This window comes from Neoarius graeffei, chromosome 2 (genome assembly GCF_027579695.1).
Source record: "Neoarius graeffei isolate fNeoGra1 chromosome 2, fNeoGra1.pri, whole genome shotgun sequence".
NCBI lineage: Eukaryota > Metazoa > Chordata > Actinopteri > Siluriformes > Ariidae > Neoarius > Neoarius graeffei.
The window spans coordinates 125,689,457-125,713,801 of record NC_083570.1 but is presented as its reverse complement, the minus strand read 5'-3'; the positions used below and the strand labels follow the sequence as shown (position 1 = coordinate 125,713,801).

Here is a 24,345-nt window from a genome sequence, read left to right as displayed (position 1 = left end):
GCTGTCTACATTCATCTTAACAATGAAGGACACTCATTTCGGGATTGTGACGTACGCATTTTAGCCAGAGAGGATCGTTGGTATGAGCGAGGAGTCAAAGAAGCCATTTTTGTAAACCTGGAACGGCCATCACTGAACAGAGGTGGGGGTCTAAGACATCATTTGTCAACCATCTACAAGGTGGTCTTGGACACTCTTCCCAGACGGCTGGGTGTACGCCAGGACCCAGCTGTTTTCGGGGACTCACAGGAGGACAGAGAGAGTCAGATTGCCATTGATCACCCTAACGGGCAATCCTTTGATCACCCTAATGACTCGCCATTCACACCCAGCCTCCAGCGACCCACACCAACATGATGCCTCAGTGACACCTTAGATGAGCTGGTCATCAGAATTCTGATTCTGATTCTGAGCCAGGAGAGGATAAATATCTGATACTCCCTATTAGTCAGACAGAACTGAGGAAGCCTTTTGGACGAGAGGTGAAACGTTTTCAAGAATCTTCAAGCAAGTCCAGTTGCCCTTTTCTACCACCCACAGTTTACTATGACCTGGATGATTGAGAATCTTCACAGACATCAAACTGAGTTATGATGGAAATTTATTATAATTATATGCATGATTGCAGGATTTCACGGAAATAAAATTAATACTTTTTGAGGTTTTTCTTCTTTGTTCATCCACCACCGCCCAATGTTTAATCCCACAAACGCAACATCAACACTTCATAATGTTCTGCTTTATCAGTACCACAATGAATGCATGAGCATGAAGATGTGCTGATAACAGTAGCTGCCGTAAGACAGATTGGAGTTGACAGATTGTGGGCTGTCGTAAAGTTGTTGTCGTAACTTAAGCATGCGCGAGTAAAGCGACACGGACTGTTAACTGATTGTACAGTTTAATGTCAGTTTCGGGTCTCGTTTTAAAATGACATGGAAGAGATTCATTTTAATATTCATTAAAATAACGTTTTTGTCACATCCGCCCCCCAGCCACGAACGATCACTGGCGCCCACGTGCAGTCGCACTCTCAACGAGCAGCGCGTGACTCAAGGACCAATTACAGGCTGAACACAAACAGACTTTGTGACGTCACCGCTCAGTGCACTCATGTCTGACCTTCTCGAGCCGTTCTTTGTGTTATTACTCCGGTTTTTGTCTCAGCCTCGACTCGCCTGTCTGTAGATCACATGACCTTTGCTCGTCTTCCGATTTTGATTCTTCCCAATGTTTTGGAATTGTATACCTGCTTATTGTTTTTAGAATAAACACACTCTTCCAGCGATGGCATCCGTCTACCGCCACTTACACGACAGTTTTACTGAATCAATGCTCAAACCTTTCCAGCAGATCTTCAAGTGGGATGTCTGCACTGACCTGAGCACCTTTTTCAGTGGCGCTATAATTGCAGGCGGACACGAATGCTGATGTGTGATTCTGACTGGGATTGTGTGTGGAGGGATGAGTCTGGGATAGTTTTATATTGGCTGTGACTGGTTTTCATGCATGTGAAGTGAACGTTAAATATCGCATGTGTTTGCGTTACGTTCGTCACCATTTTGTCGCCAATTGGTTTCCCGCGAGAATCACGTTGAATTCCCGCGCTGTCGTCACGTGGTACATCAAATATGGCTGCGCCCGTAGCCGCGATTGTTTCTGAGCAGCGGTAAACGGTTTCCATCATTTGAAATGTGTGATACTTTAATTTAAAAAAAAAAAAAGACAGACTGCATGTATTTTTCCAACACTTCAGAAATGTTCAGGGTTGGACGGGCGACCGGAAACAAACTCTTTTTGATCGACCTTGTGACGTTTTAAAAATAAATAAGAATAGTGCTTCTAATAAGCGCTCTGTGAAAGGCTGTTTTCACCACCTGAATAAAACCTTTTATTAGACAGACACGAGTGTTTTACTGGGAAACACGCCACTCGTATTTTTCATATGAAACCCATCCTGGAGCTGAGGGACACATACAGAGGATATTACACGGTGGCACAAAGACATGAAGTTTATCTTCGAGCGGTGAATGTATAGATCACGAGGGAGCGAAGTGAACAAGTCAAATATTTTTCAACACGAGAAGATAAACTCCAGATCTTCAAGCCAACGTGTGATTTTCTTTTTATTATATCGACACGTTCACAAACAAAAAGTCCCCAAATTTATCAGAACAACTCCCTGATTTCCTCACGAGTGACAGATAGAGATTTACGTCTCGGTTTTGGTTCTCCATGTCCCGGATGGAGCTCGGATGAAAAACACGAGCGGTGGATTTCCCAGTAAAACACTCGTGTCTGCGTCATATTTCCCGATATTTCACCCCGATGACGTCACTCCCAGCGTTTCCCCGCTGATTAGACGCGCGTTGTCAAAATGGCGAACCGGTTCAAAATTAAAACCCTTTTGATTAACTTGTGTATTTTTTTGTGGATGTGTCCATATAATATAAAGAACATTACACGCTCACTTCGCTCACTCGTGATATGTACATTCACCACTCGAAGATAAATTTCAGATCTTCGTGCCACCGTGTAATATCCTCTATTTATCAGGTCATTAATAACAGTAAAGTTTTGTGGAATTATAATTTTGTATGACTGCAAACTCCACATGGCTCTACAGGCCCAGCGTCTGTGTAATTACATTTCAGCTACAACACAAATTTAATGTGGAGGGATGTGAACAAAAAACCCTCACACTGCACTCAGTGAAGGTTTTACACAGAAAAAACCCTCAATGTTTACGGGACATCGGAGCCTGCAATAGCGGTGTAATTTGTAAATATTGTAAATAAACTGTCAGTGTAAAGTTCTGTTTGATTATTTGTTCAGTTTTGGAAATGTGGTGTTTGTGAGTCTCGTTAGCTGGCTGTCACTTCCATCTTCAGCTCACAGCTTCCACACTTCTTGGGACAAAATGGCAGAATGTGAGACGTAAACATTTTTCTCCTGAAATGACATCAACTGGTTTCGACTTCTTTAATAGCTGAACTTCAGTTTTATTCAATTCTACATGCAGCTGTTTTCCCCTCATTTATCTACTGATCTATTTGTATTAACACACTCTGGATCACCTGAAACTCAAAACATCCCAAAGTGCGTTTCTGTCAAAGTGCTTTCAGTTTCTCTCTTTCTAACAGTGGAACAGTAGAACAGTTCTATTCAGCTTTACTTACACGGCTTTTCTGGACGCTGCAATCACAGGCATCACCTTCACAAGAACCCGATCTGTTATCTCCTCTGGACTGATATATTTACTCAGATCAAACTCCTCCAGCTCCTGTGCTGAAGTCAGTAACACAAACACCAGAGCAGACCACTGTGAAGGAGAGAGTTCACTTCGTTTCCCAGATTTCAGGTAGCGTTGGATTTCCTCCACGAGAGAATCATCACCCAGTTCATTCAGACAGTGGAACAGATTGATGGATTTTTCTGCAGGAAGATCATCTCTACTGATCATCTTCTTAATGTACCGAACTGTTTCCTCTTTGCTCTGGGAGCTACTTCCTGTCTGTGTTACTAAGGCATGTAAGAGTTTCTGATTGGACTCCAGTGAGAGACCCAGAAGAAAGCGGAGGAACAGATCCAGATGTCCAGTCTTAGATTCTAACGTCTGATCTACAGCCCTCCTGTGTAAATTTGAAATTGTCTTGGACCGACTCTGATTAAGAACATTTCTCTTTTCCTTCATGAAGGTCAGATGCACATACAGAGCTGCGAGATGCTCCTGAATGCTCAGATGAACAAAGCAGTACACTTTACTCTGGTGAAGCCCAGGCTCCTCTCTGAAGATCTGCGTACACACACCTGAGTACACTGCTGCTTCTGTCACATCAATGCCACACCCTCGCAGGTCTTCCTCATAGAAGATCAGGTTGCCTTTCTCCAGCTGCTCAAAAGCCAGTTTTCCCAGTTTGAGCAGCATTTCTTCATCACTCTCCTGCTTCTTTGAGTATTTTTCTCTGATGACGTTTGTCTGAATGATGAGGAAGTGTGTGTACATTTGAGTCAGAGTCTTGGGGATCTCTCCACTCTCTGCTTCACCCAACATTCTCTCGAGAACAGCGGCTGAAATCCAGCAGAAGACTGGGATGTGACACATGATGTACAGGCTTCTTAATGACTTCAGGTGTGTGATGATGTTCTCGGCCAGGCTCTGATCACTGACCCTCTTCCTGAAGTACTCCTCCTTCTGGGGGTCATTGAACCCTCGTACCTCTGTGACTCGATGGACGTACTCAGAGGGGATTTGATCAGCTGCTGCTGGTCGGGAGGTGATCCAGACGAGAGCAGAGGGAAGCAGATTCCCTTTGATCAGGTTTATCAGCAGCACACGCACTGATGCTGATTCAGTTACATCACACACTCTCACTGTGTTCCGGAAATCCAGAGGGAAACGACACTCGTCCAATCCATCAAAAATGAACAGAACCTTTTCCAACCTGGACATTTCTGTTTCTCTGGTTTCCTTAAAGCAGACATGAAGGAGCTCCAGCAGACTCAGGTTTTGGTCCTTCATCAGATTCAGCTCTCTGAAAGGAAGTGGAAATATGAGGGGGACGTCCTGATTTGCTTTCCCTTCAGCCCAGTCCACAATGAACTTCTGCACAGAGACTGTTTTTCCGATACCAGCCACGCCCTTTGTCACTACAGTTCTGATGGGTTTGTCTTCTTCAGATAAGGGCTTAAAGATGTCGCTGCATTTGATTGGCGTTTCCTCTGTTGTTTTTCTCCTGGACGCTGCCTCGAGCCGTCTCACCTCATGTTCTTTATTGACGTCTCCACTGTCTCCCTCTGTGATGTAGAGCTCGGTGTAGATCTCATTCAGGAGCGCTCGCGTTTCCGGCTTTATCATCACTCCATTTAAACACTGAAACTTCTTCATCAGATTTAATCTGAACTTTTTCTGGAATTCATTTACAGCAGGAGATTCTGGGGCGTGTCTGTGTGACGGGGTGAAAGAAGAAGACGCGGTGAGACCTGGGCTCCAATTATTACAGTTTAACATCACAGTTTTTTCTGACTGGTTCCCACAGATAACCGTTCTTTAGGATGCTAACACTATGGATTTACTGGATTTGATTGCATCTTTTCCACTGAGCTCTATATAAAACCTGGAGAGCTCAGAGCCTATTCCCCGCTGGAGAGACGAGTGAAGCCGTCTGGCCGCCATATTACCACTCCCATCGCGTGTCTTTGGCTTGTGTGTTAAACCGTGGTATCTGATCAAATTTGCCCCAAGAAAAGTATCTCCTGACTCCGCCCCCTTTCATTACCTCCTCTTATTTTCTCAACTTGACCCCCATTCCTGACATATCTTTATCACACCCCGCTTCACTGTTAGTTTTTTTTTTTTCCTTTTTCCAGTTCAGTCTCTGATCATTTTTTTCATGGCTCTTTTTTTACTACTAGAGTGGCAGCTACAATTATCAACAGTCCATAATTATCGACACCTTTTCAGATTTACCAATTTTAAAACAATCGTACAAAGCTGAGTTTCAGTTACAGCAGTTATTATTGGTTAATCAATCAACCGGAAGACCCCACCCCCACCCTTTGATCTTGTCATCTGATGAGACAGCTCGTTACCTGAGACGGAATTTCTTTTAGCACTATCAGCAGTTTGAGGAAAACCCGGACGTTATCATCGCAGGTAAGCATAGTGGAAAGATCATGGACATGTTTTTACTGATCAAATTCACCGATATTTCATGATCTCCTCGTCAAAACCTACTTTGTTTCTTACTCTTTCATTTACAGGCTCCATTTTGTATCTAAACGTGCGTTTGAGAAGTCACGTGAGGTGTCGATAATAGTGATCACTTTCACCGGTGTCCACCATTATCGACACCCTGTGGGATTAAGGGACATTTACGACTGTTATGGATCGATCTCTGTGTGTAACATTGTTGAAGTAGATGAAGTGCTTTAAAAAAATAAAAGTGCTGTGATTTATAATTTTTTCTGGTTCAGAACAGAATGGAATGTTTATAGAGTATTTGGAATCCGATTGCAATAAATAGAATTAGACCACAATATCAGTGGACATTTTATATTTTGGTTCGAGGAATGACATGCGACCTTTTGGCCCTTTTCCACTACCCTTTTTCAGCTCACTTCAGCTCACTTCAGCCCGACACGGCTCGCGTTTCGACTACCAAAAACCAGCACGACTCAGCTCGTTTCAGCCCTGCTTAGCCCCTAAAACTCGCACCGTTTTGGAGTGGGGCTGAAGCGAGCCAAACTGAGCTGAGTGAGGTTGGGGGCGTGAGCAGACACTCCCCTGTGCACTGATTGGTGAGGAGGAGTGTCCTCACATGCCCACACACGCCCCGCGAGCGCGCTGGGATCTGTAAACACCGCAAACCCGGAAGAAGAAGAATTACGAATTACGAGAATTTCTGAAGCCTTATGCGCCTCGCCTCATCTATACGCTCTTGCCAGTATCTGTCCGCGTTGTCGGTGACAAAAAGCCACAGCACCAAGACCAGCAACACTAACGACTCCATGTCCTCCATGTTTATTGTTTACTATTCGGGTCGTGAGACTACCGCTTAAAAGATCACTGAATCAGTGACATACAGAGCATCGTGGACGAGTTCGCGGAGCGCAAGGCTCGTCGTATGCCCTTCAAATAATGTGCGCAGTAGGCTATTGATGTTTTATTATGAGCCATGTACAGTATGTCGCCTAATGTTTTTTTGTTTCTGAGTTACATGTTCGTTTGAAGGACTTAATGTACAAAATAACATAGTTGCACCCCGGAGTGTTGAAATTGGTAAACACAGTGCATTCAGTGAGGTTTGCACCGCCCTCCTTTTATTTCTGACTCTTCCTGTCACCGTTGCAGCCTCTGAGCGCTCATTCGTATGCCCTTCAAATAATGTGCGCAGTATAGGCTATTGATGTTTTATTATGAGCCATGTACAGTATCCTAATGTTTTTTGTTTCTGAGTTACATGTTCGTTTGAAGGACTTGATGTACTAAATAACATAGTTGCACCCGGTAGTGTTGAAATTGGTAAACACCGCAGTTGCGGACATTTTGTAGCCTAAAATGATGTTATGATAAGCTTTAATAAAGGGCCCGGTCATTTGCCCCGCCCCCGGCCCGGCTCTGACTTGTTCCGCCACTGTCACTGATGTCACTGTTTGCGCTGCTTAACGACATCACGTGACGTCCACCCACTTTCGCTAACTCCACCCAATGTGTCCACCCACTTCCAGCCAGCACGGTTCAGCGCGGTTGTAGTCGAAATGCAACTCCAACAGCCCCGCTCAGCTCGACTCAGCTCGACTCAGCACGGCACGGCTCAGCCGCGTTTGTAGTGGAAAAGCGGCATTTGACCTGGATTTTCATGTGGTTACAATGCCAACTGCCTGTTGACATTTATTGGTCAACGACAAAACTAGAAATTAATACAAACAACAACGAATGATTAACAAAACATGAACTACAAAAATACTTCGAAAGTGGAACAAAAAGATTTCCTGACGCAGGTTAAACATTCAGTTGATTTGTTTACAAACATTTAGAATTACTTCCTCATTTATGTAAACACCAACATCCATATATTTATATAAAAGATTTTATATTTAGTACAAGTCTATGTAAAACAAATTTTAAATTAAAGCTATGTCTTGTTAACTTAATAGTATGTACGATTTTTTAAATAAAACCATCTGAATGTCAATAATTGTGGAACGGTGTCAATAACTGTGGACAAAGGTGTCGATAATTGTGGAACGGTGTCACGTGATCTGATACGCTAAATAATCAGGAATCAACTCATTTTTTCCCAGTGGAAGTTTGAGTAATTATTCATGCACAATTTACAGATTGAAAGTCTTTTCCACTTTTGCAACGACCAAAAGATCGTTAAGGTGTCGATAATTGTAGCCGCCGCTCTATAATTATTTTTACGGAGATTTCAGTTCCTGTCGCTTTCTCCTTCATACATTTCTTCTTCCTTTTTTATATTTTATAGACAGACATTGGCTTTGATCTAGTCAGGAACATTTGCATCGATAATCTGACACAGTCACAGTGTTCATCCCAGAGATCAATGTCAGATTTTCAACAAAAACAGACAAGATGAGTTTTTCCCCTCTCTTCCTATTGAGGTATTTCACCTGACGTCACAGGGTCACGTGACGCCCCGGTGTCCACCATTTTGGACGGCAAGCTAGCTAATGTCAACAACATAGTAGCTAGTATGTTACTGTAGCAATATTTACGTTCAGTCATTTGGATGACTGTTAAAACCTTTCAGTCTCAAGTTTTTCCTTTACTGGATTTACTAGTTTACTGAGCTAGCGCGCGATGGCTCCGGGCTCGGCCGGAGAGCGCGCGATGGCTCCGGGCTCGGCCGGAGAGCGCGCGATGGCTCCGGGCTCGGCCGGAGAGCGCGCGATGGCTCCGGGCTCGGCCGGAGAGCGCGCGATGGCTCCGGGCTCGGCCGGAGAGCGCGCGATGGCTCCGGGCTCGGCCGGAGAGCGCGCGATGGCTCCGGGCTCGGCCGGAGAGCGCGCGATGGCTCCGGGCTCGGCCGGAGAGCGCGCGATGGCTCCGGGCTCGGCCGGAGAGCGCGCGATGGCTCCGGGCTCGGCCGGAGAGCGCGCGATGGCTCCGGGCTCGGCCGGAGAGCGCGCGATGGCTCCGGGCTCGGCCGGAGAGCGCGCGATGGCTCCGGGCTCGGCCGGAGAGCGCGCGATGGCTCCGGGCTCGGCCGGAGAGCGCGCGATGGCTCCGGGCTCGGCCGGAGAGCGCGCGATGGCTCAGTAAACTAGTAAATCCAGTAAAGGAAAAACTTGAGACTGAAAGGTTTTAACAGTCATCCAAATGACTGAACGTAAACATTGCTACAGGAACATACCAGCTACTATGTTGTTGACATTAGCTAGTGCTAACAGCTAGTTGCTAATACACTGCTACAACTACACCGACCCTAATAATACAGTTCTTGGTCATTGCCTGGTAACAGCAAATTTATAACGGGCCATGTCTCAACAGACTAAGAAGTTATTTCAATGACATTTAATAACATTTTGTTTATCCTGAGGACCGAAAGTAAATGAAAATGTGAACAAACCTTAGCTGTAATCAGATGGCGACCACCGGCTCCAGGGACGACCCGCTGATGTAGGCATGTTACCCAGCCTGACACAAAATATTTGTAGGCATCCAAACTCTTATACGCTTTCAGATCAATACCTGTGTATGGCGATGGGTTTTTAACGACATAGGTATACAGATCATGTGGGCCGAAGTCAGGTAAAGACGAGGGCTTCGTGTACTTCCGTACGTCAGTGAACAATCCTGGTGGAAGCAGGTAAACGTCGTTCTCTAAGCCTGCTAACCTCAATTTTTGCAAATCCCTCTCCCTCTGCTCGCCCTGTAAATGCCCTACGTCGCTGGATAGTGAAGGTGCTTTCTGCATCTCGCTCCTTTTTCTTTTATGTTTTTCGTTTGTCGCCTTCCTCGCATTCAAACTGATTCGAGCCGTGCCGTCCAAAATGGCAGCGTCACATGACTTGGTCACGTGAGTGAAATACCTCAATAGGGGGTCCACGCAAACGGTGCTGTGCACACACGTGTAAAATGATCACACGCTAGCTATCGATACTCACAGGTGAAATGTCCGTCCACAACCTTTGACCTGATGATTTGTACAGTTCACTGCTGCACATGTAGGCATTTTTCTCCTCATTTCTCTCACCGACTACAGAAATAACTCGTCCAATTTTGTGGAGCTTCCAGTCGTCTAAATCAGTGGTTTTCAAAGTGGGGGAGGCCAGGGGGGCCTCAGAAAGTTGGAGGGACGATAACAAAAAAATTGTGAAAAAGAATATATACTTTTTGAAAATAATTATTATTAAATATATTGTAATTGTTTTTTTAATCATTATTATAAAATATAATTATTAATAATAATACATCATATCAAAACGTTGTTTGCCATACTTATCTCTCCGATTGCCTGTGACGTTGCGGTTTGCGCCATTTATCAAGCTGCTTTGCTCCTCAAGCTAGCGTATTGCTAGCACAAAATGGACAGGTTTTTGAAGAAGAGACTGAAGGAACAAACCAACAGCCCTGCTGTGGAGGACACTGCTGCGAAAAAAACTAAGAAGTCCTGGTCAACTAAAATCCGAAAATATGAGGCAGCATACATTAAGTATGGCTTTACAGCCATACAGAAAAATGGCCATGATTGCCCGAAATGCGTCCTCTGTCTGGAGACCCTGTAAAATGAGTGCTTAAAACCTTCGAAACTTCAACATCACTTGGTACAAAAACATCCGACAGATGCTGAAAAAACAGTAGATTTCTTCAGATGCAAAGAAGAGCATTTGGTCAGGCGATCTGCTGCATTCACCCAGCAAGCTACCGTACTGTCCCCGAGCGGCCCTGAAGGCATCATTTTTAGCCTCGTACCACATTGCTCGTGCTAAAAAAACCTCACTCAATTGGAGAAGATTTGATTTTACCAGCCACCAAAGACGTCCGAGAATTGCTTGGTGAGGATGCTGCCAAAAAAAAAAAAAAATCAATGCTGTCCCACTCTCTGATAACACCGTGAGCCGACGGATTGGTGACATGGCTCAAGACGTATCTGCTCGGCTGTTGGAGCAGGTGAGAGCCAGCGAATACTTCACACTTCAGCTGGATGAGAGCACAGATTTATCCAATGAGGCCCAACTGCTTGTGTACATCAGATTTATTTCACAGGAAAGATTTGTGGAGGAAATACTATTTTGTAAAGCACTTGAAAGAAGAACTACTGGGAAAGACATTTTTCAAGTTTTGGACGATGACATCGAGTCTAACGGATTGGACTGGACCCGTTGTGTGGGGGTGTGTTCGGACGGAGCCGCGGCAATGACCGGGAAGATCAGTGGAGTGACCGCTCTCATTAAGCAGAAGGCCCCGCATGTAGTGGCCACACACTGCACGCTCCATCGCGAGGCACTGGTCGCAAAAAGGATGGATAACGAGTTGAATCAGGTACTACAGGAGGTTATACAGTTTATTGTTCAGTGCGAAAATATTTGTGTTGAAAACATGTTAGTTAATAATATTCTTATGCTAAACAAATGTAACAATTATTGACTATTGAATAAAAGTAAGAGAAAACATTCTAAAAGTTGATGTTTCTTTACATATTTTGTAGCATTGTCTGTGGGTTTGCAAAGGGGGTCCCCGGCCAGAAGCTAATGCTGTTTGGGGGGCCTTGGCATGGAAAAGTTTGGGAACCCCTGGTCTAAATGACCGTTCCGCTCCGTGATGGGAGTGGTAAGATGGCGGCCAGCTGGCTTCACCCTGACGAGCCGATGAGCTCTCCAGATTTTATATAGAGCTCAGTGATGTTTTCTATAATCTAATCCTGTAGATACTAACAGCAGAGAGGTTTAGAATACCAGAGCGTCAGTGTCACGGTCATGTTGTTGGGTTTGATCTTACCCTGTATCTGTGATGAAGATCTTTTCTCTTCTGTCTCCTGCCTTCTGTAAAACACTGGCAACAAAAATAGTAGCTGTTAAAGACAACAACTTTAATCCCTTTAATACTGGAGTCTCAGATTTATACAGATGAAAATGGAGCAAAGAAAAAAAAAAAAACCTGAAATGGGGGGGGGAACGTCCCCTGAAAATATTTTAATAACACGCAAAACCCTGCATTCTAGTGCATTTTAGTACTTATTTTCACTAAAACAAGTTACAACTTTTAAGCCTTTTTCTTTCATGTACATTAATGATTAACATGTCAAAAATATCAAATTTAATTCCCCGAGTTAATGAGTAATTTTCAGGAGTGCATTTAGAAAACGCGGTGATTTTCCTGCTACACAGTTCAGTACTTTGAAAAAAATCAGACAGTTGAAGGTAAACTCAGCAAAATCCCAAAACAGTGCTGTTAAACAGTAAAGGTCTGTTAGAGTTTCTAAAGCTTTCAGGTTTCAATGTTGGGGACACTGAGCTTCGTTTATCAATCTTTTAGTAGAGTTGTGCGTTTGCAGAAGCTAAAGTGAACTAAACATTTCCAATTCAGATTTATGCGAGTTGAAGCCGATTGTTTACATTAGTTCGTACTGTCTGTAAATTTAAACACCAATGAATACCAAATTTCTCATGTAAATCAGGGGCGTAGAGTGTGTGTGTGTGTGTGTGTGTGTGTGTATGAGAGACACACTGACTGGCAGCCTGAGTGCATTATGTAACAAAAAATAATTCCCATTGCTAGTTTTAGGTAGTTTAGAAACTGTCCCTTCCATTATTGCTGTTTCTTCCACGTTTTCTTGATGTTGTGTTCTAGAAACGGCACTAAAACTTAGCTTCGAAACCACAAAATGCAACTCTGATGGGAAAAAATATATATATAATAAATTGCTTACCTCTCTTCACGTCAAAAGGAGGAGGAAAATTTTGCTTGTTTTGACATGGCGAATGATTGACACGAGAAAATACTCGTAATTCGCAGCTAAAAAGACTGCAGCTACACTGGCAGCTTGAACATGCTTTCTAGTGCGATTGTGTTGCGCTTGCGCAGAACGGTGTCAGTCCTGCGCGCCTTAGCACGTGCACCTGAAGGCACGCCTAACGAGCTCTGGCACGCATGCCATTAACAAAGAACACCTGTCTTTAATCAATGAACTGTGTTTGGGCTAGTTAAGGACTGCGCCCACGCAAGGACGATGCAAAGTATTACGCCGCGTCTAGGAACACGAAAAATCTGAAAAATAAATTTCTCCATTTGGAAAACCGGAGATTTTCAAGAGTTTTGTCAAATATCCGGATTTCTGGGTCATTCGTGGAAAAAATCTGGAGGAAAATCTAAAAATCCGGAATTCCAGGAAAATCCGGAACACTTTCATGACTATATTTAGTCCCAATTTTACTGCAATAAATGGAGCAAGTGAATAATTATTTAGAGAACACAGCGCTAAATACAAAGACATTTGGGTTTGAGATCCAAAGATGAATGAGATAAGAGATCAGAATTTCAGCTGGTTCAGTTCTTTTTGCTTATATTACCATTTCTGGCTTTAGCATTCAAAACATTAGCCATAAGACATTTTCACCTGAATAAATGTTTACACTATTTCCTCTAAAGCATTTACTGAAAGCATTGTAGCATCACTAAAGACCAAGGAACTCTAATAAACATCAAACCAGCTGCTAATGACAGTGGAGCACATCCATTACTGTGACTTTAACTCTGAGAATTATGGGATGTTACCTGTGTCCAGGTGACGGGTTTCCAGTTTTAAAGCTTAAAGGAAAATCCATAGACCGATCGCTCTTCATGGAGACACAGCTGGGTTCTGGTGAGTCTGATCTCTTCATCTGGACTTCACTGTACAGCATTATAGACACGCCATTAAATAAACCATTTACACTTTTTGAATGATTTGTTATTTTGACTTAATTTGACCAACAGTGAACAGTGGAATGAGTCTTTATTGTTTATTTAAGTGATTTTGTTCACCATTACTCTGACTTTTATTGCCACATCCAGATGAATTTACTTCCTGATGATGTACGTGACACTGTGAAACACTGAACTGCACAGTTACTGATATTAATTACTCTAAAATGTTTACTGAAAGTACTGCAGCAGGATTATGGCCTAATTAAAGTAGAACAAACTGATAAATATCAAAATTCTGCTAATGATCTGAACTGGATAAAGGAATGTGTAACACGGCCTTTCACTCTGCAGTGACTTTAACTCTGAGAATTATGGGATGTTACCTGTGTCCAGGTGACGGGTTTCCAGTTTTAAAGGTCCAGGGAGGATCCATAGACGCATCGCTCTTCATGGAGACACAGCTGGGTTCTGGTGAGTCTGATCTCTTCATCTGGACTTTACTGTACAGCATTATAGAGTGGACATGAGACAGTTTTTCTTACACAGAATTCCGACACAAAATACTGGCGAGATGAATTTGTATCATATCGTATTTCACCATATTTCTGTTCAATATTCATTATGACCTCCACCTCTTCTTACACACTCGGCAGCAGCAGCAGAGGGAGTAGCATATGTGACGACACTAATTTGGGATTTTAATCATTTAAAGCACAATTTGCCATCAAACAATCTTTCTACATTAAAGGGGACCGGTACAGCATTTAAACATGATCGATATCGATAGTACAAGCTCAAATTATAATAACACACACACACACACACACACACACACAAGTGCAGCCACCTGATTAGCCATCATAAGTAGCTTTAAGCGCTTAAAGGTCCAAAACACGTCAAGTTTTATTGCACATGGGCAACCAATATGACGTCAAGTCGCTGATGGCCAGGTAGCGGAAGTTAAGTGCAGGCGATGTAAACATACTTGTGAGCCTGGATTTAGTCAGATGAAAAAGAGTTATCTTCAAGTCAGTATGGACAGCGGTATGGACGAGCCGATTTATTTATTTATTGCACGTGTTAATGCAGATATAGACATGCAGTGTGCCACAATAGTGTATATGGTCTAAATATAGGCTTGTGACAGCTCGAAGCTGAGTGAGAGTTTATAGCAGGTGAAGCGTGGAGCACCGCACAATTCAATTTGTCTCTTTATTTACAGAAGATAGATGGGTTTTTAATTTGCTTGAAAAATAAAAAATCAGGTGGGATTATTTACTAACACATTTTACACTCATCTGGAGCTCTGCTTTTAGGCAGCGCCAAAATATATACATTCTCTTTGAACGTCTGTACTATTCCAGCTCATCGGCTTGCACGGCCTGAACCCCTTTTCCGTAGACGGTGTTGGAATATTGTTGGCACAGCATAGAGTTTGAGTCGAACGTGACCTGCGGAGCCCAAGAGCTCGGCCTGGAGATTCCTTTCAAAGCAATCGGACTCAAGATCGTCCTCACAAACAGAATTTCTGCCAAAGGAGAGTTTCTAAAGTGTGACCTGTTCCCAAGTTGTGTCGCCACTGGTTAGCAAGTCGTTTACGTCGCTCGGTTGTCAGCAATGGAACACAGAAAAAACACTTTCCAGTATTATCACGGTGATTATTTTTGCAACCACAGGTTTTGCACCCTGCTATTTTTCAACAAGGTTTTGTTCATCCGGCGACATCGCGGTGTCAGGAGCAGCGAGCCAATCAAGATACAGGAAACCTATCGATGATTCTACGGCATGTTGACCTCTGACACCGCCCACAAAATGGAAATATGGTTGCACCCTTAAGTGAGCGTGAATAAAAAAAGAATTTTAAAGCACTGATTTATGCAACACAGTGTGACAGTACAGCGCAGTCAAAATGCATTCGTGCAAAATATGTAATATTTCTCTCCTCTGTTTATTTTTCGCCGTGGGTTCCCTTTATAAAGGAAATTTACTTTCAAATAATCTTTCTCCATCTCATCAGTCTGGTCCTGTGAAGCCTGTTTTGGGATACGACCCGTATCGTGGCTTTAGTGTATCGTCTCATACCTACTCTTTACTGTTTAACTGCTTTATTATTTTATAAGAACATCATTTTACTGACAGTGAACAGAATCTGAATGTTTAAAGTGGTGACTGAGAACTTTTCATTCGGAGGATAAATTTGTGTTCAGTTATTCTTCTCATATCTACTCACTCCATATTTCAGATATATATGTTATTTCCCAGCTGGGAGGTCCGTATCATGAAATACTGTGACCAAGGTCTTAAAAGTACTGAGCGAGGCCCTCTGGGCAGAGGTCAGTATTCAGGGCCGAGGTCACGGTATTTCACCACACGGACCGACCTTAAGCTGGTAAATAATATATTTATTTTTTTCTGTACCAAATTCTAACAGAAAACGAGAGCGCCCGAAAGGGGAAACCGTGCCGAGGTGAGCCGCCATTTTGAATCCTCATTCACGGCTGTAATGCAAATGGCTTCCTCCTCAGTACACAAGTGCACTTCCATGGCAGGAGAAAAAAAAAAACTACATTTTGCCGCCTATGTAGTCCCCCATTTATACAAATAGGAGTCATTCAAGATTCAGCCATGTTTTTGTTCGGCGTTAGCAAGTTAGAGGTTTTTAGCTTTCTCCTGAAATGTTTTCTTTTATTTCTTCTTCCTCAGGGGAGTAAAACTCGCTTTCACTGTGAACACTGTCGTTATCGCTATCCATGCTGTAAAATTAATGCTATTCTCCTGAGAAATGCTGCCAAAAATTAAGATTTTTGATAATCTTATAAATAAATCATAAAAAAAGAGAAATGTTGACAAAAAAAATGCTACTATGTTTTTTGTTGTTGTGAACGAGCGAGTCGCCAGAGGTCTGTAACCGGGGTCCATACCGTAGGATACGGACCCGCTCGCCAGCCAATCAGAGCACAGGATTTGGACCGCGAAAAAAATAAGAACAGTTAATGACAAATATTAGAACATGGCAGTTTACCGTTTTTTTGAGGGTGGGGTCACATTATCTGTGTCCAGATCCCGGCTCTCCATTTTTGAATATCAGTGTATGGACACACAGCTCATGGACTCACTGCTGATTCCTGAAGACGCGGATCTCTTCTGCTGGAAGGAATTTCACTCCTAGAAAAGACAAAATCAAACATGCAGTTACAGACGTCCCAAGTCTCCCACAAGTTCCAGGAGTTTCCCACATATTGATAGCGGCTCCCTGATGCCCGCAAATTACATACAATCTCACGGAATCTAGAGCAAGCGAGCAAGCTTCATCCCGAACCTATCGATCAGTCGGTCAGTGCACAGAGCATGAAGAAGAGCAGCAGCTGCTCCAGCCATTTTCTGGAACCCAGGAAATTCATACATGGTACAAATCATTGTTTTGTTTTTAAACTGATTTGGTGTTCGACTTTCACAGTTATAATAAAGCAGCGTCTCTTTGTAATTATCACCTTTGTAAGTGCACTTGCTAGGCACAAGGCTAAATAATGGCAATAAATGACTTTTACCTTACAGTGCTGGAGCGGCAGGAGCAGGTGTCGCGCAACAGGCAGGAGTTTGTGACGATTCACCTCCAAAACTAAGTCACTCATAAAACTACAACCTTTTCTGGTTCAAACAGAAACAATTTAGACCACGTACACCCTTTCTATTTTGTGCTATAACGTTAAGTGGTGTGTGTGTGTGCGCGTGTGTGTGAGCACGTAATTACAGTTATTTTTTATTTATTTTTTTCCTAAAATCATTGCATCTCTGCAACCATAAAAGATTTTTTCCAAAATTCCAGAACCTATGATCTTCTTGCGGTGTCCCTTTACAGAGAGCTGATTTTAAGGTGAACTGAACCTGTTTGAAATTTGAAGGTAAAGTCCCTACAGTAATCACGGAATTGGCGCGAAGGAAAAGGCCATTGCGAGATTAATTTATAAATCACTCTGTGATAAACTTCCCTGTGTATTTCTGAATCTTGTTGTTACCTTTTCGTCCACTGAAACACGTGTGATGTTATATTACATCTAAAAACATGATTTCAGTATCAAATGAATGGACACGCCGTCCAGTTCTCTCTCTCGACTCATTGTTTTTTTCTGTATTTATAGGATGTGAAAGAGATTCTCCCACAACATGAGCAAAATTTACGCTGTTCAATTACTGCTGTATCTTCAGGTACTATTAACACATCGTATCCATCTTCCGTCAAATACGTGATTTTCCGATGTGAAAATCAGCACTCTCCAGTCACAAGACAAAGCAATTCTACAGAGATGCGAGAGCATTCTACGTCAGAAGGTTTCAAAAAATAAAGGAAAAATTCCCAGTGAGAGATCAAATCTTGACGAATCTGTCAGTGGTCAATCCTGAGAACCATGATGATGTGAAACCAGAGCAGATTTTGACTTTGGCAGAGAGATTCCCAAATGTAATGAAGGCCAATGCCAGAGAACAAGTCCATTTAGAAGTCCTGGATTATGTCTCATCTAACCTGGAAGCACTGGTGCCAAATTATAAGAATTTCCCAGTTGATGAGTTCTGGGGGAAGCTGTCCAAAGTCACATCTGTGAGCTCAGGGCAGGTGAGGGTCAGGGAGCTCTGTCAGCTGATGAAGCTGCTGTTGGTGCTGCCAAATTCTAACTGTGATGTGGAAAGGGCTTTCAGCATGGCGCGTCACATCAAGACCGAATTTAGGAGTCAGACGTCTCACCAAACACTTGTGAATCCGACGTCTCGTAAGATTAACGAGTTTATTGACACAGTGTTACGAGGCGGAGGTGTCTGGAAAACTGCTCAAATCTGCAAAGCAAGCAGCCTCGGAATACAATGAAAGCTTGCAGAAGGAACAGGCAGAGAACAGAGGAAAGGAAAGAGCCAGGGCAGGAATTTCACGAGGGCCACGGCCCTCGTGCCCTCTCAATTTGGCCTTGTGCCCTTGGAAAGAAATATCTGCCGTAAGGCCACAGTGGCCTTGATGCCCTGTGGTTTTGTAGTCTGCCTCGTGACTGCCAATAGGCTTTAACATCACCTGCGTCTACTGAGAAAAAAATACGTCTTTTGATGACATTCTGGATTCTTATTGGGCAACTCATCAGTGGTGGATCGGACTCGAGCCAGGCATGAACCGCTCCGACGTGCTATAGAGGGATAGTACTGACGTCACCCGAAACCGGAAGTAAACAGACCCTGCGCCATATTGGAAGACCAACAAACTCGTGATTGGGGGAAATAACGGCAGCGCTATGTGAACCCACGAGAATAAAGTGGAGTGGCAAACGACTTAAACAAATCTGAGCTGTTTTATTTATGATTTATTGGCCCAACAGTAGACTTGAAAGAAACCTGTGAGAGACTTGGCAAAAAACTGTGGATATAATGGATAAGTCTGTGCATGATCTGTGGACACTTTGAGGTAAGCAAACGCAAGAAATTCAGATTTAAAACATGCTAAATTGGCCCCAAGTTGATAACTGTATGAGGAGCAAGCCTCCCAGACTTCTACAATTTATTAATAATAATAATAATAATAATAATAATAATAAAGGATGGTTTGGGGCTTGCTCTCCCTCCTATTATATAAATAAAGCATAGTTGTTGTGTCGGCATATATCATAAATACATATGTATAATTTGGATAAGTTAACCTAAATTATGGATACCTGAATAGTAACAAAAAGTATTAATTTTTCAACTGAAAAGATATATTATTATAAGATAAATATCAACAAGATTACCTTGGCCATAACTATGTGTAGGTTATTCTTAATAACAGCTGTAATATCACGAACCAAGCCACTAACAACATAATTGTAAGACTGTAGCCCTTTGTAGGCTTTCAAGTCATCAGCAGTGTAGGCACTGGGTGTAAACAACAAATAGTTTACAATGTCTGGGTAGCAGACAGATGGCAGAATTGGTGTCAGGTCCTCCTTATGTTTCCATTCTCCCTTGCCGCGAGTCTTATCATATGGGTCAAACCCATCAATCACAGCCAGTTTCTCCACATACCGTGCCCTTTCTGCAGCTGGTAATGTACTCACATAACCAGAATTATCAGCCATCGTGTCACTTCACTCTCACTCATAGTTTGTTTTATATTGTGAGTATGTATGTATGTACTTGAGGTCTTCCAATATGGCGCCCTAACAAAATCTCACGGTACGGTGACGTCACACGATACCCCTCTATAATGACACCAATCTATCACCAGCCAACCAGGAGACTTAATCAAACACATCCCCTGCCCACTTGTGTCCGCGTCTGAGACGTTGAATTTTCACAGAAGGAGGGAAGAAGTTGACTGAGGTAAGACTGTGTGATAAATTAACAAATGAATAAGAGAGGAATTTCAACATATAGGGCTTAAGTTTGTTACCGTTAAATAAGCATTGCTTGTACAGTAGCGTTATGTCGTTACAATGTTGACCCACTTTTAACATGCCGAGTACCGACTGTAGCCGCTAACAAATGCTAATTAGCTTGCTGTCAAAAGTGCAAAGACCTTAAATTGCACTGTGTAAATTAGAAAATGGCGCAACTTCCTCTGGAGCCGTCAACGGACAAGCACAGACTTGTCTTGAGTTTTGAGCCAATCACAGCAGGGCAGCACTGTGGCCTGAGGTAAAACAGGATAGTTTTAGTTTGTTTAAATTACAGAAATGAGTAACCCAATGACTGTCTCATATACTCTTCATATACTCGCACTGTTTAAGTAATGCAATAAAACTAATCTTTAAAAGTGGAATTTACTCAAACTGTTTGCACAGAATGAACTTTGGGGTTAACAGTGTAATAGTGTTGCAGTGTTCTGCAAATTTGCAATTTAATATTTCAGATCTTGAGACATGAAAGTGCTATTTTAAAAAATAAAAGGTCAGAAATGTTTTCTTTGTCGTCTATTTAGTTCATTTTATTTCCTCAATAATTTTCCTTGATTGAGAAATGGGTCTGGGCTCTTATGGGTTAATCAGTAGCCTGCATGCTAGTATATGTTCCATTTACAGTCAAACATTCTGATGAACTCCAGTCTCAATTTTCTCATCTCATCTCATTATCTCTAGCTGCTTTATCCTTCTACAGGGTCACAGGCGAGCTGGAGCCTATCCCAGCTGACTACGGGCGAAAGGTGGGGTTCACCCTGGACAAGTCGCCAGGTCATCACAGGGCTGACACATAGACACAGACAACCATTCACACTCACATTCACACCTACGCTCAATTTAGAGTCACCAGTTAACCTAACCTGCATGTCTTTGGACTGTGGGGGAAACCGGAGCACCTGGAGGAAACCCACGCGGACACGGGGAGAACATGCAAACTCCACACAGAAAGGCCCTCGCCGGCCCCGGGGCTCGAACCCGGACCTTCTTGCTGTGAGGCGACAGCGCTAACCACTACACCACCGTGCCGCCCCCAGCTCAATTTTGATGAATCAAAAATCTGCGTAGTAGTACAGTCTGAAGATGCTCTTGCACATTCGGTGTCAATTGAACAAAAATTACGGGAGGATAAAGGTTTAATAAGTTTTACAGTTTTTGAAGTGAGTGATGGATTGATAAGTTTAGATGTGTTCAATATTTTCTTATCTTCAGACATAATATTGTAGATGTTTCTTTACCTGCCTGATAGTTTTGACCGGGACTCCAATCTTCCTCAGAAGAGTCATTAGTCCTTAAATTAAATTCATTATAGACATGAACTTAAAATCATTGTTTTATTTTATGGCCTCGGTGAACTCAAAAAATTGACAGCACAAAAGGCCACGTGGCCCCGCCCCTAAAATGACGCAATTCCAGGCCTGGAAAGAGCCCTTTAGGCCGACATGTACAATTACATTCATTGTCATTCAAACTCTCTGAGTGTTTAATAGATGAGAAATGGAAGAGAGAAACTCGAATATAGAACACACAGCCGATAAACAGCAGCTTTACAGGGAAGAGGATTTCAGTTCCGCAGTTTTACTGCTGTTTTTACACGAGCTCAGTCAAACACAACCACATTTCTCTCCAACACAGCACTTACTTTTACTCAGCACTCCATGCTGGGGGACATTAATGTCCCCGTTTCCGCCTGCTGTTGCAGCTTTTTCTTTATTTTTCCAGCAGCAATAAAATGGCGTCGAGGCTGAAAGAGAAACACTTTCACTTCTGGAAAACAACAACTTCTTCTTCCGGGTTGAATAATGGCGGTTGGCAGCCAGCTTAAAGGTGCATTACCGCCACCTACTGGACTGGAGTGCGGAACAGAAGATTGGCAGGAAAATAAATCTCTCTCTCTCTCTCTCTCATTATCCAGGCATGAAAACGGGCCAGGGATGAAAAACATAGACATCCTATTACGTAGACGGAGCATCCAATGTAAATTCTAAAAGCGCTGACGAGACGCGGGCCGCCGTCTTGGAGTGGTGATCCGCTGCACTCAGTGTAATGCGCTGGCAGCGCTGGCTCGCTTTTTTTTTTTGTCATACACAGCAACACACACACACACACACACACACATCATTAACCTTATCATTTTAATGGCTAAATATCACATACACAGAGGTAAATTCCTGGGCAGCAAGCCATCATTCTGTGCCTTTCAGAATGAAATGAGCCAATATGTGTATTCTATACTGTGTTCCCCCAATTTGAAAGCTAATAGGACTATCAGTGCTTGCACTGAACTCTGTATATATTTTTAACTTGCCTGTAAATCTGTAACCCCCTGATAGCAATAGCAATTACCATTTTATTAATGTGCTTATTTGTAATTACTAGTAATGACATTGACAGATCTTTTTTCTCATCTCATCTCATTATCTGTAGCCGCTTTATCCTGTTCTACAGGGTCGCAGGCGAGCTGGATCCTATCCCAGCTGACTACGGGCGAAAGGCGGGGTTCACCCTGGACAAGTCGCCAGGTCATCACAGGGCTGACACATAGACACAGACAACCATTCACACTCACATTCACACCTACGGTCAATTTAGAGTCACCAGTTAACCTAACCTGCATGTCTTTGGACTGTGGGGGAAACCGGAGCACCCGGAGGAAACCCACGCGAACACGGGGAGAACATGCAAACTCCACACAGAAAGGCCCTCGCCGGCCCCGGGGCTCGAACCCAGGACCTTCTTGCTGTGAGGCGACAGCGCTAACCACTACACCACCGTGCCGCCGTACTGCCAATTGATTTTTCTTTAATAATAATAATAATAAATGTTGTCATACATGTAGCTATGATAAAGGATAGCAGCGGGGTTATTATTCATAGTTGGCTTCACGTTAATAGAATATCCTGATATTAAGTGAACAGACGTCGGAGATTGTTGAAGTTGAGGAAACGGCAGAGGCGATTCTAGGGTCTGGTGGGGCCCCAAGCAGAAATCCCCCCCATCCCACCCCACCCCACACCACACAACAGAAATTCACTCGGACAAACTCTTTATTTTAATAAAACATCAACAAATTCTAAGCAATATAGTTTTTTTATTTCACAAGTTACAAATTGTGAAGTTACGAACACATGCAGTTCAATAAATCAACAACAAATTGTGAACAGTAATGTTTTTTTATTTCACACGCTACAAAAAGTGAAGTTACAAAAAGTTACAAATAGATGTCAGCATTTTCATAAATGTTTCATAAAAACAACAATTTGTGAGCAGCGTTTTCTATATTTCTTAAGTTACTGTAAGTTTCTGTTCATTTTAACAGACAGTGCAAGGTAATTGCCAATTATATTAAAACAAACAAAACAAATAACTTTAAAGGCTTTTAGCCTTTGTGTATGGGCATGCATGGCACACCGTGCGGTCTGTTGGAGAGCCAACTGAAGTTAACTAACTTTGCTGTCAAATTAAACCAGGCAGTGACTGTAGTACAGTCATTAAAATCAACAAAAGAAAAGTATGGCCATGCTAACGCGAGTGAAACTAGACTAGCACCATTCTATAGCACTACATCATTCATTATTATTTCCACTGACTTACCACTGTCTTGCTTTCTTCTCTCCTCTTCCTCTTTTTTCTTTTTCCATTCCCGGGTGGATAGCTCCTCTTCATTTTCTTCTTGACGTCGTAATTAGAAGAATAGCTGGTTTATGTACGACAGGCACAATTTTCTATTTGCAGGTTAATACGCGCAATGACTTTTCAAAACGCAAGTGTCAAATCTCGACTCTCTTTCGCCACCTAGTGGATCAGGGGCCCCAAGCAGCTGCCTGCCTTGACTGGTGACAAGATGCGCCTCTGGGAAACGGTGATTAATATCCTACAAAAAATGTGTGATACTAAATACATTAGATATAAACAGCTTAACGTTTTTCTATCGGCTACAACCACCAATCTGTTGCAGTGGAGAGGGTAAATTCAGGTAAAGCGGGACACTTTTTTAAATAAAATGCGGTTTTAACAATCTAAATCCATTATAATGATTCAAATGTGTGTATGTTTTCTTTAAATAGATTGTTAAGAACATATCAAAGGGGAAATTAATCTAGTCAGTGAATTTATAAGAGCCTTTTACATCCTTCAACACAATCTGACCCCCCTTCAGCAAAGCTGATGGATTCAGGGTGAGTGGGGCACTTTGTTTGGTAAGTAGGACAATGTGTGATGACCATATATTGACCACAAACTTTTTTTTTGTTTTAAAGCATATCAAAACATTTATTTATAACAAATTAATGTCAAACATAAAAATATAATGTAGTAAATGAATAAACTAGTAAATAAATAAAAAAGGTAGTATATGAATAAACATTTAATAACAATATATAATATTAGCATACAACATTAAAACATGACTCGTGAAACCACTTATCACACTTACAGCAGGCCACCCATTCCTCCATTGCCTTTCGGTCACTTGCATCCCCCATACACCCCCTTGCAGACAGTATAATAATAATAATAATAATAATAATAATAATAATAATAATAGGATGTCTGTGATCT

At 42.5% G+C, this 24,345-nt stretch overlaps 1 protein-coding gene across 5 annotated transcripts in view; it reads right to left on the bottom strand.

Annotated features, from left to right (window-relative positions):
- The window catches only part of LOC132882263 (NACHT, LRR and PYD domains-containing protein 12-like), a 232,484-nt gene that overhangs the window by 63,577 nt on the left and 144,562 nt on the right, over positions 1-24,345 (bottom strand). For 2 of the 5 annotated variants that reach the window (XM_060915545.1, XM_060915549.1), the window contains exons 1-6: positions 21,428-21,561; positions 16,398-16,540; positions 13,759-13,875; positions 13,244-13,360; positions 11,468-11,521; positions 3,180-4,946 (exon numbers count right to left, since the gene is read on the bottom strand). The exons of the other annotated variants lie outside the window; for them this stretch is intronic. In XM_060915545.1, the coding sequence (XP_060771528.1) occupies positions 3,180-4,946; positions 11,468-11,521; positions 13,244-13,360; positions 13,759-13,875; positions 16,398-16,450 (2,108 nt within the window). In that variant the 5' untranslated portion in view covers positions 16,451-16,540; positions 21,428-21,561. Of the gene's footprint in view, positions 1-3,179; positions 4,947-11,467; positions 11,522-13,243; positions 13,361-13,758; positions 13,876-16,397; positions 16,541-21,427; positions 21,562-24,345 lie in introns of those variants that run through there. 5 annotated transcript variants of the gene reach the window in all.